The sequence below is a fragment of the Grampus griseus genome (genome assembly GCF_964374135.1).
Source record: "Grampus griseus genome assembly, chromosome: 17".
Lineage (NCBI taxonomy): Eukaryota > Metazoa > Chordata > Mammalia > Artiodactyla > Delphinidae > Grampus > Grampus griseus.
In genome coordinates, this window is record NC_139011.1 from 68840301 (window position 1) to 68852723 (window position 12423).

The 12423-nt window shown below is 36.2% G+C and overlaps 1 protein-coding gene across 2 annotated transcripts in view; it reads left to right on the top strand.

The window, feature by feature from the left end:
- The window catches only part of ARFGEF1 (ARF guanine nucleotide exchange factor 1), a 134747-nt gene that overhangs the window by 41390 nt on the left and 80934 nt on the right, over positions 1 to 12423 (top strand). For both annotated transcript variants that reach the window (XM_082675324.1, XM_082675325.1), the window contains exons 2-5: positions 6833 to 6863; positions 7389 to 7545; positions 8546 to 8692; positions 10134 to 10313. In XM_082675324.1, coding sequence (XP_082531450.1) covers positions 6833 to 6863; positions 7389 to 7545; positions 8546 to 8692; positions 10134 to 10313 — 515 coding nt within the window. The remainder of the gene's footprint in view (positions 1 to 6832; positions 6864 to 7388; positions 7546 to 8545; positions 8693 to 10133; positions 10314 to 12423) is intronic.

Sequence of the window (12423 nt, forward strand, 5' to 3'; positions counted from 1 at the left end):
TTAACCCTAGGGTCAAAGCACATGTTATTGTGCATTGCATCTTCCATTTCCAGAATTTAAGTTTTTAAGAATATCAGAACTTAACATACTTTTATCAGTTCTGCAGTCATCGTTTTAGTACCTGTGAACATCTAATTCATATTAGTGAATATTCACTGTGTATGCAACTCCTGGTTGATCCCAGCTGAATATTTGTTCCTATTGCATCTTTGTTTTAATATATAAATTTATTTACTTTTGGCTGCACTGGGTCTTCGTTGTTGCTCGTGGGCTTTCTCTAGTTGCGGCGAGCGGGGGCTATTCTGCATTGCGGTGCGCGGGCTTCTCGTTGCGGTGGCTTCTCGTTGCGGAGCATGGGCTCTAGGCACGCGGGCTTCAGTAGTTGTGGCTCGCAAGCTGTAGAGCGCAGGCTCAGTACTTGTGGCTCACGGGCTTAGTTGCTCTGCGGCATGTGGGATCTTCCCAGACCAGGGCCTGAACCTGTGTCCCCTGCATTGGCAGGCGGATTCTCAACCACTGTGCCACCAGGGAAGCCCAAGAACTGCGTTTTGTGTCTAAATTAGTGGTACGTTTCTTATGTGGTTAGGCAAAGCCCTGGCTCCTCTCCTCGCTCCTCTTCCTTCTCCTAGATAAATGAGATTGTTTCACTGTTTTTCCTCCCAAGATGTCCATGGAATTCACATTTACTCATCCCTACTGTCACAGCTTTTGTTCATGCCATTATCTCTTCCTTAGATTACTGTAACATTGTATTTAACTCCTGTATTTTTATTTAATCCTTAACTGTTTGAAATGTGATGCTAAAGTCACATGTTTGGCTTTGAAAAAGTAAACCTAGCAGAATATATACATCCAAAGGAATGTTATTTTTCAAAGTGTTCCCTTACATTTATGCAATGTTTTATAAATATTTTGTTTAAAATTGCTTTCACGTATAGTCATCATTGATCCAAATTACTGCTTTTAATTGATCCTGTATCATCTTTATAGTTTGGGTTACAGGTTTCTTTCAGAATCTAATGAGAGTTATGTACTTTTTCTAAAACACTGCTCGCACACACAATTTGACATTGGTTTACAGAAGCACTGAAGTTGAGAACTTCTGTTTTGTAGTCACATACCATTACTCATGCTTGGCTCTAAGCCACTTGGGGTTAATTGGTGGCTAGAATCTGATTCCCTTTCTAGAAATTTTTCCTTTTGTGAGGTTATTCATTTAAAAGAAGGAAGCAGGCAGGAGAGAACTGCAAACAATGAATTCCACATATATTTTTGAATACTGGCAGTATTATGGTAATTGATGCATACACTCCCACCGTTACGGCTTTGAAGGAGACAACACATTGGATGTGTAAGTTCTAATGTATTTATTAAAAACTGTTCATTTGAAGGCTTCCCTGGTGGCACAGTGGTTAAGAATCCACCTGCCAATGCAGGGGACACGGGTTCGAACCCTGGTCCGGGAAGATCCCACATGCCGCGGGACAACTAAGCCCGTGCGCCACAACTACTGAGCCAGCGCTCTAGAGCCCGCGAGCCACAACTACTGAAAGCCTGCGTGCCAGAACTACTGAAGCCCACGCGCCTAGAGCCTGTGCTCCGCACTAAGAGAAGCCACCGCAATGAGAAGCCCGTGCGCTGCAACAAAGAGTAGCGCCCACTCGCCGCAACTAGAGAAAGCCTGTGTGCAGCAACGAAGTCCCAACTCAGCCAAAAATAAATTAATTAAAAAGCAAAAACTGATTAACAACAAAAAAAAACCTCTTCATTTGACCTTGTGTTTCCTTAGATTACCAGTTTAGTTTGCGTTGAGTATGTGCTGTTGCTCTGCAAGCTATGCTGTAAGACCAAAGGTGTCGTGAGAGGTAATATCAATCATGCATGGTATAGAGACGATAGAATCTGTTGACTCTGTATAAATATCGTTTTGAGGTGTATATTTGTACTTTCAGTGCAGGAAAGAAAGCTGCTAAGCAAGTTGATAGTAAAAATATTATGAGAGAAAATATTTAATATACTTAGTAAGTCATGTACATAACTTGCATATGATCAGTTATTTTTTTAAATAAATCATTCTTGCCTGTTCCTTAAGTCCTGTGCCTTATCAGCTGTTCCAGTAATTTAATGTACTTGGTTTCAGTAATTTAATGTACCTGAAAGGAATGAAATTTGTGTTTCTTTCAAAATACTTGAAAATCTATACTTTTATGCTAATTTACAATGACCCATTTCCTCCAATTTTAATCTTTCCTTCTATATATAATACAGTGGTTGTGTTTATAAGGTTTTAAAAAGATTGTATAAAAATAGTTCTGAAGGGATAGGGGGAGTTAGTGGCTAGAGAGAAAAGAATTCCTGAAAGAATTTCAATAATAAAGTTTGTTTTAAGTGTTATGACTACATAGTTTAAAAACCTAAGTATCACTAAACAAACAAACCCAGTGTCTGGTTTTTATCTTATATCAGCTCAAGAGTGATGACTTTCCGTATCACATCCAGTATTGCCTGTTTGTATCATCCAGTGTTCCCAGAGCAGTGTCAAAACTTTTGCTGTTTGTGGTCATCCTTGTCATGATTCTGACTTTAATAGGAAAATATTTCACAATTAAGCACCAAGTGGTTTTTAGTTTGAGTATGCTACTTCTTAATTTGATACTTCAATATTTTTTTTCTTCTGGGTGTTTTTTCTTTAATAATTGAGAATTAATTAGTTTACAGTTGACCCTTGAACAAAGCAGGTTTGAACTGCGTGGGTCCACATATACGTGGATGTTTTTCAGTAGTAAGTACTACAGTACTACACAGTCTGTGGTTGGTTGAATTATGGATGCAGAGGAACAGCAGAAATGGAGGGCTGATTATAATTTAACCCTCACCTTGTTCAAAGGTCAACTGTACTTCTTGATTCTACTGTTGAAGGCCAACCTGAAGCAAACTGTTTTCAAGCCCTTAATTCATTAAACTAGAGAGGCAGTTTCCTCAAAGGCTGTGTTACTGGGCATTTATTATAAGTTAAGAAAACTGAAAAGAAATTCCTTTTTAGCATAGGCTCAAACACTAGTCCAAGAAGTCTTAAAGGTACAATAAATGGATGTGGACATAGTGGATGAAACACAACTGTCTTGCACTCATTTCTTTTAACCATCTTCTAGCAATGGATCTTAAACTTGTTTGTCTGTTAGAATCGCCTTGAAGCCTTGTTAAAGCAGACTGTAGGGCTCTACACTCGTAGTTTCTGAGCCAGTACGTTTGGTGTACTGTCTGGTGATGCTGATGCCGCTGGTCCTGGGGCCACACTTTGAGAGCCACTCACTGCTCTACAATATATTTACCCTGAATTTTTCAGTTCACCTGCATCAGCTAATAAAAGGCTGCTTAAATATAGCACACTGTGTAGTGTGTAATACACTACTTTAAGACTAGAGAAACTAGTTTCTGGATCACTACTTACCAGCTGGCTGACTTTGAAGCCATTATTAAACTAATCTGATCTATGGTTTCCTTATCCATAAAGTGAGGAATTGAGGATAAAATTAGGTAATGTATAGAACAGTGTTTTAAACTCTATTGCTGCACAAATATAAAGTAGTATTACATACTTAAAATTTTTTTCAGTTTGTTTTAAAATACCATGGTTTGTAATATTGTTACTTTCAGTATTTTGATAAATACTTACTCTACCGCTCCTCTATTGCCACTTGTTCTTTAATCTTTTTAGTGATAGTGTCTTTCAGTTTTTTCAGTTTAAGTGGCCTTTAATGGCTTTGAAAGGAAGTATATTAAGATGAATACAAGTCTTCAGAAGACTGTAAAAATATAAGCATTTTGCAGGACCATGAAGATAACCCTGCATGCTGAAGACATGCAAGCTATGTTAATAATCAGTGGGAAAAATTGTCATAGTTCTGTGACCTTTAAAGATTTTGTCAAAACATTAAAAACTCTTTGAGTCTGGGTTAAAAATGTTATAGGAAAATGAAAAAAAGTAGGAAAACTCATGTTTAGTGCAAAGTAATTTAAAACATTAGAAACATTGAGAATTAAAGTGTTTTTTGTTTCTTTGTAAAAAAAAAAACGAGATTAGTTTGAACAGTTCTTGCCTTGTATAATTTACAATAAGGAGATAGGTAGATAAATAGATATAAATAAATGTTATAGTATGATATGAATTACTGGAGAAAAATTACATTCAGCTTGTGTTAGGTATGTTTTATTAGATTATTTAAATGTGGACATTTAAAATATAATGGAATCATAGAATGAAATAGTTCATAGAATCTATAGGATCCTTTGAACCATAGTGTTTTAGAGCAAAGGTCAGACTTTTTATGTAAAGAGCTTTGTGGGCCAAGAGGAAAAGTCAAGGATATTGTAGCACTTAACATAACAAGAGAAAACAGATTTACACACATTTTTTCTTAATGAAATTCAAAATAATAGCAATTGAGTATAAATTTTGTAACCCTGGTCTACTAATGAGAAGACTAGAATTCTTTTAGGGGGGTAACATTATTCTTCATTGGGCTTCAGAGTTAGTGTTCCCTATCATCAAATTGATCACAAATATTCAGCTATAAAAACTATTCTTAAACTCATGTGCTGTATGAAAAGAAGTGATGGGCTGGCATTGGCATGTGAGACATACTTGTTGATCCATGTCTTAGGTGATTGCAAAGGTACTTACAATATATTCTAAGTAGTGAAGTGAGGGTTGTTTCCTAAGGTCACAGGGTTATTTAGTGACAGGTTATCTTATTGACAGGTGTTATCAAAACACAGTGCTCTTTAAAATGTTATACTACCTCTGATATTCTTAACTAATGTATTATTTACTTAACCAGAATACTCTGTTTACTAACTATTGTATAAATGGAAATTCACTTTATGCAAAAACTGTCACTCATCTCCCTGCTTCTCCTACATCACATCTTTTTTCTGCCTTACCTGGTTTTTAGCAATACCTCAGCTTCTTAAATAATAATAATAATGTTTTTAAATTAAAAAATTTTATGAAGATTTGGGGCAGTTAATATATCATTTCCCCCTCATCTGTACTATATTTTTAAAAGTGATTTAAATTATTTTTATTACATTTTTTGGTGAACTGTACAATTTTAGTAGCCATAAGCAGATCTTAAATATCAGACATTATGAACTTTTATTTAGTAGTATTTTAAATATCCCCAGATAATATTTTCACATTGTCTCCCTTCTACTCCTACCACTGGTAAAATGGAAGGAGCGTTGTTCCACAGAGTACTAGACTGAAATACCGAACATCAGTGCTTAGCACAGAGTAGGTAATGAATAAATTGCACAATGACAATTTGGCAGGGTCACTTTATAAAGGGCTTACTATAATTCCTGGTACGTGGGAGGTGCTTCATACAAGATAGTTTTTTCTTTTTTTAATAAATTTATTTTATTTATTTATTTTTGGCTGCATTGGGTGTTCGTTGCTGCGCGCGGGCTTTCTCTAGTTGCAGCAAGCAGGGGCTACTCTTTGTTGCGGTATGTGGGCTTCTCATTGCGGTGGCTTCCCCTGTTGCGGAGCATGGGCTCTAAGAGCATGGGCTTCAGTAGTTGTGGCGCGTGGGCTTAGTAGTTGTGGCTCGCGGTCTCTAGAGTGCAGGCTCAGTAGTTGTGGCACACAGGCGAGCGGAATGAGGGATCTTCCTGGACCAGGGCTCAAATCCATGTCCCCTGCCTTGGCAGGCAGATTCTTAACCACTGCGCCACCAGGGAACCCCCAAGATAGCTTTCAGTAATTATTAATTTATGGGTAGAAGTTGCTTATAATACCAAATTTAACTCATTTTGCTCAATATTCATAGATACACCTATGTAATAGAGTTGTTTAAAAAACCGGGATCTGGGAGTTAGATTACCTAGTTTTGACACCTGGTGAAACCAGATTAGTCACACACCCAAGCCATGCAGCCCTTGAGCAAGTTTGTGCCTCAATTTCCTAATCTTTAAAATGGAAATATGATAGTACAAACCTCATAGGGTTGTTATAAGGTTTAAACATGTTACTACATGTAAAATGTAATAGTGCTTGGCACATAGTAAGTTCCCAGCAACTGTTGTCTGCAGTGGTAGTAATTATTAATGTTATATGTGAATGCTTTTCTTACAAATTTCAAACAGTTTTAATCAATTAACCAGATTCCCCAGTTTATCATTAAATTTAAGGTTCTTCTATTACAGGTAGAATTTATCTAATTTACCTCATCTCTTACGGATATAAACAGCAGAAGGGAAAATTTCCTATTAAATTGAGTGTGTGTATTTGCAGCGCCTTGTATAATCCTAAGTAGAAAAAATGGTTAAATATCAACACATATATACATGATCAGGAAATTATAGTCCTGGCCTGATAATCTCCTTGAGATAATCCCAAAGGGGGTATATTGAGTTTTTTTCCTAACCCAACATGTGCCTTCTATGTTGTCACTTGAATACAGCATACGTATTATTCTTTTCTTAATCCTAGTACTTGTGGATAATGTAAGGAGTTACTTGACCCCCCACCCCGCAAAAAGCTACTTGGAGAAAAGGAAATGCTTTGGGAATTAGTCATCTGTAATTCTACCGTATCCTTGTGGTTGTTAATGTATATTCTTCATATACTTTTATAGAATTATTTGTGTAAATTAATACATTTGGGTGCAACAGAATTCTAGTACCTAATTTTCTTTTGAAAGTGCATTCTTCCCAACTTCTTATAGAATTTATAAAATAACTTATAAAACCTGCAATCAAATCGAATTAGTTAATGATCTTTCCCTTGTCAAGTTTTCTAATGTATGCTTCTTTTTTCCCTCCCCAGAGGAAATAAAAGCGGAAACTGAAAAGCAGAGGTTTGTGGGGTTTTTTTCCTTAATTTGCAAACTTGTCAGTCTTGGCCAAAATAATAATACAACCGTGTGTATTTTAGTGTGGCAGATTTTCTGCATGTGGTCTTCATAAAATCAATTTTTTAAAAAATGATTTTTGAGAAATATTGAATATGATGGTAAGCATACTTATAAAAAGGTCTCATAAATAAGCAAGTAAGGGTATTTCTGAAATACCGTAAGATATGCTTTTAAAGTCTTTGCTTAAAGACTTTGATTCATATTTAGAAAGATGACTAAAAATTTAATAACCTAAATAATTACTTTATTTAAATTAATTAATTTAAAATTTTTTTCTTGCATTTAATTATGTCTCTGGCCACTAGCTTATGACCTATAGCAAATCACTTAACTTCTTTGGGCTTTGGTTTCCTCATGAAATATGGGAAAATGAAAATTGGTTTGCTTTTTTAGAACTGAAATTAAAGTGAGTATATCATCAATATGATGAATGTGATATTATAATCAGACTCTTCTTTTTTCATTTAGTCCTCCTCATGGAGAAGCAAAAGCTGGATCAAGCACCCTTCCACCAGTGAAATCAAAGACAAATTTTATCGAAGCAGACAAGTACTTCCTGCCCTTTGAATTGGCATGCCAGTCCAAGTGTCCCCGCATAGTTAGTACATCTCTAGATTGTTTACAGGTATGTATGAAATGGCACTATCCAAAAACCGTCTAATTTGAATGTGTTTCTAAGTAGTACTCACAATTGATGATTCAGACATTTTCCATGAAAGCCTTGATTATTCTTTTTGTGGTAAGAAACCAAATGGTTGCTTATATTCAAGAGAAACAATAGTTGCAAAAAGATGTTTCCAGTTTAAGGATAGCAGAAATCATTAGATAGCTTAGTGAGACACAAAATCTTTACTAAGGTTATCAATAGTGGAAGTGTCATAACCTGCTGCTGATTTTACATACTTCATTATTTGCCCTGATTTTACTGGATGCTTGCTGTTTTGTGTGAAGCAGTGAGTTAATATTAACAGTTTAGTATTTATATTTACTGTGAAACTTTAGCTCTGACCTTCATTTATGTCAGAAAAATTCCTTTCTGTCTTCCTGTTTTACTTACACACAGAGACACACACATAAGGATAAGTTCATTTGATTTGTGACCTTGTTTTCTCTGAAAAATTAATATCTAAGGTCTTCCTTCCAGGGTTATAATGGTAATGATGAATGAACAAATCTGTGATTTATTGCAGCCAGTGTCTGGAAATGGTTTTTTGTATATTCACAGACCTAATTTGGAAAAAGATTTTGGGTCATTTGAACGTGTTAAGATAGCTTTCACAAAAGCAGTATCAGTAATGTTTGGATAGAAAGCCGTAAGCTGTTAGAACTCACCAGAGACAAGTTCTAAGGCCTGCCTTTCTCAAAGTATTGCCTGATGGTTTTGCTATGGTTATTTTTCTGTGTTTGTGATTATTACAAGTGTAAATAATTTCACGTTTATAGCTAATAAAGCTTTCTTTAGGAAAAGTTGGTATAGCCTTGGCTTTGATTATACCTTAATATTTTTGTGTAAAAAGTTTAACATATGTTCAATTGTATATCATAATTTGAAAGTATATTTAATTAGTGTATATATATATATATATTAGCTTAATTAGGATCTTTATTTTCTTTCTCTGTTTCAGAAACTTATTGCTTATGGGCACTTGACTGGCAATGCTCCAGATAGTACAACACCAGGCAAAAAATTAATTGATAGAATCATTGAAACAATTTGTGGTTGTTTCCAAGGTCCTCAAACAGATGAAGGAGTTCAGTTACAAATAATAAAGGTAATTAATTATAAAAATGAACTTGTTATTCATAATCTACTTTTTTTAAAATTAGAAGCCTTTTACCTTGAAAATATTTGGAAAAGTCATTTTATATGCTTTCCAGCTATAATAGAGGTCATTTGGGTGCTTTTTAGACTCCATATCAGGGGATTTTATTGTTGAATGCCAGGAATTCACTAGGAGAAGATTCATTACCAAATCTCTTATTTTGAAGGCCCCAGTTTAGGCCCCCAGAGTCTTCCAGAGCTTTCCAGTTTCTAACGTGGTTCTATCTTTTGAGCTTTAGGGTCCCATGTCAAGGTCCTGTGACCCTTCTAGTTTCTTCTACTACTGTCAGACCACTTGTAGTCTAGTCCCACCTGCACCAGCCTTTCTGCTTGAGCACCAGCTTCCCTGCTTCCCTTGCACCTGTCAATCTGCTGAACCTGCTCAGCTAAATCCTGTCCTGGGTTTGTGCTATGATACACCTGGATCATTAAATTCCTTTAAAGAAAAATGACTCATTTATGTTTTCAGTCTACTATACATATTGAATTTTTAATGTTACTGCTAATAGTAGTGGTGGTATGTTTATTTGTTAGTAAAAATTTTCTTGTACTATTAGTACTTTTGAAATTGTTTACATGTATGAAGTGTCCTTTATGTGTGTCTATCACCCCTTCTGAGCCTTTCAGTCTCATAGCTGCATTTACTTCATAAGTTATAAAATGTCATAATTATAATAAAGCTATTCAGTTTGGCCTGTTGTTTGCAGTTTCATGTCAGTTGTGGTTTGTTTAGTATGTGCTTAATGCTGACCCTGCATAGCACTGTGCAACATAGAAAGACAGAAGATACAAGTCCTTGCTTTTGAGAAATTGAGTAACCTAATGTGTGACAGTTCACAGAAATTATAGCTGTTCACTTTATTGGAGGATTCACCTTAGGATTATTTTAAATGCTTTATTTTAAAACATTTGTAAGCATCTTCAACAGTAATAACAACAGCACATAGAGTTCAGTCTGTAAGTTAGATCTCAGAAAAATTTGAAAGTGAATAGGGCACAATACGTATCCTCCCCAAGTTGACATCTAGTTCAACAGATATATCATATGAAGCGTATCTGTGCTACACTATGACAGAGTATTAATGCTGTGCAGTTTAGTAGACCAAAATAATAATCTATTAAAATGAAACTCGGATTGAAATAAATCAGTTGAATGGTTTTTTAGCGTTTTGGGTTTGGGAGGATTATATGGAAACTACAACCAGGATGGGGAAAACATAAAATATTTTAACAATTGATGATATATTTAAGGCAGGTAGAAAATCTGTATACATTACCTTAAAGTGGTAATGGTGTCTGCAATTTTTAATTCTAATACAAAAATACCAATGTATTTCTGTGCTGAAACTCTGGATGCAAAAAAAAATCGCTTTAACTATTTTTTTTTAAAGGCTTTACTTACTGCAGTAACATCTCAACACATAGAAATTCACGAAGGAACTGTACTGCAAGCTGTGAGAACATGTTACAATATCTATCTAGCAAGCAAAAATCTCATCAATCAGACAACAGCCAAAGCTACTCTTACTCAGATGCTAAATGTTATCTTTGCACGCATGGAAAACCAAGCAGTAAGTATTAAAAAATGAGAGAGATTGTATAGAACACCACAGGCATCAACTATAGAAAAGATTTTAATGAAAATATAGTGAAATCTTTTGTGTCTGTGAAGAAAATGTCTTTCATTTACAGTTTTACCTACTGGAGATTTGTGGTATTGTTTTTGTTTGAGGCTTACTGAGTTGCTTGACGTTGGATAAAATACATTTTGAATTGTTCAGAAATAGAATTTGAAAGATGTCGATTGCCATCATCCTCATCGAAGTGTTTATGAATTGATATTTTTATTGCTCTCAAGCTTAGTAGATGAGTATAATGTAGATATCAAGTTACCTAATTTTTTTTTTTTTTTTCCGTACGCGGGCCTCTCACTGCTGTGGCCTCTACCGTTGCGGAGCACAGGCTCCGGACGCGCAGGCCCAGCAGCCATGGCTCACAGGCCCAGCCGCTCCGTGGCATGTGGGATCTTCCCGGACCGGGTCACGAACCCGTGTCCCCTGCATCAGCAGGCAGACTCTCAACCACTGCGCCACCAGGGAAGCCCCAAGTTACCTAATTTGATCTATTCTGGTATAAAATTATTTATTCATTGAGCCTTTAAAAAATAAATTTCTATAGTGATGAAATATATTTGGGGAGGAGGGTAAGAGACCAGCAGCTAGAGAATCATTTTTTAAAAAATTATCTAGGTCTTCATAATTAAAAACCAACTTCTAACTTTTTATCTGGAACTGATTTTAAACTTAGAGAAAAGTTGCAAAAATACTTACAGAGAGATCCTCTTTACTCTGCTTTCCTAATGCAACATCTTACATAACCATATTACAATGTTCAGAAGCAGAAATTAACACTGGTATAGTACTATTAAGTAAAGAAACCCTGATTACTTAGTTAAGGTGGTATCTTCCAGGTTCCTCCACTGGAAAGTTACTCTTTTACATTTAATAAATATCTCAGGAGAGATACTTTCAGACTATGCAAATATCCTGTTTTTTTCCTCATATTCCCCCACACCCAATTTGAGTATCCATTGGTGGATCTGACTGGCAACAGTTATTACTGCTGTATTTCCCTGGTGGTGATTTTCTGTTTCTCTCTCTTTCTATATTTATTAACCAGAATTATTCTCCTTTCCTATTTATTTATTCAGTTTTTTATTTATATCAATCTGTATTAATGGATGTTTATTTTATTCTATGTTTTATAATCCAGTTCTATCATTATTTATTCTGTTGCCCCAGTTATTCCAGCTTTGGCCTTCTGTCCTTTTGACAATAGCCCCCAACCTTTTTTTAGTACCTCTTCACTTTCTGGAATCTCAAGATGTTCCCTGCTCATTTTGAATTTTCTCTGCTTCCCCGCTGGAGTAGTAGACACATAAACAGGGAGCCCTGGCTCCTTCAGTTGGAGAATGGTAATTGGATACCAAGATCTGAGTGCCAGGTGTGTTCACTGCAGCTGAGATGTTACTACTTCTAGGCCCTCCCAGCAGACTGAACTAGGAAATACATATGTGTACAGTCACCCCACCTCCCCCACCCCGTGTGTGACTACCCATCCGTATGTCTTAAAAGCTGTGTTCATACTGATGCTTCTGATTCCAGGCCAGTACCACAGGGTTCATTTCAGCCTTCTCCCTTTACTTATTTGTAACTTTCTCTAAACAGTGAGAAATAAGGCTTTCATTTTTTATGATACATTATTTGTTCAGGCCTATTACACACATATAGTAGTTTTAGAATTGCTTACTTTTTTTTTTTTTTTTTTGCGGTACGCGGGCCTCTCACTGTCGTGGCCTCTCCCGTTGCGGAGCACAGGCTCCGGACGCGCAGGCTCAGCGGTCATGGCTTACGGGCCCAGCTGCTCTGCGGCATGTGGGATCCTCCCGGACCGGGGCACAAACCCGTGTCCCCTGCATCGGCAGGCGGACTCTCAACCACTGGGCCACCAGGGAAGCCTAGAATTGCTTACTTATAACACTGTGAGAAGCAAAGTTACTAGGTACATTATAGCATTTATATTTATTGGGTTTTGTTTTTTTCTTTGTCTTTAGCCTTATAGTATCCATTCAAAATATTATTTTCCAAAGTTACTTAGGTTAGTTCTGTTCTTCTCCATACA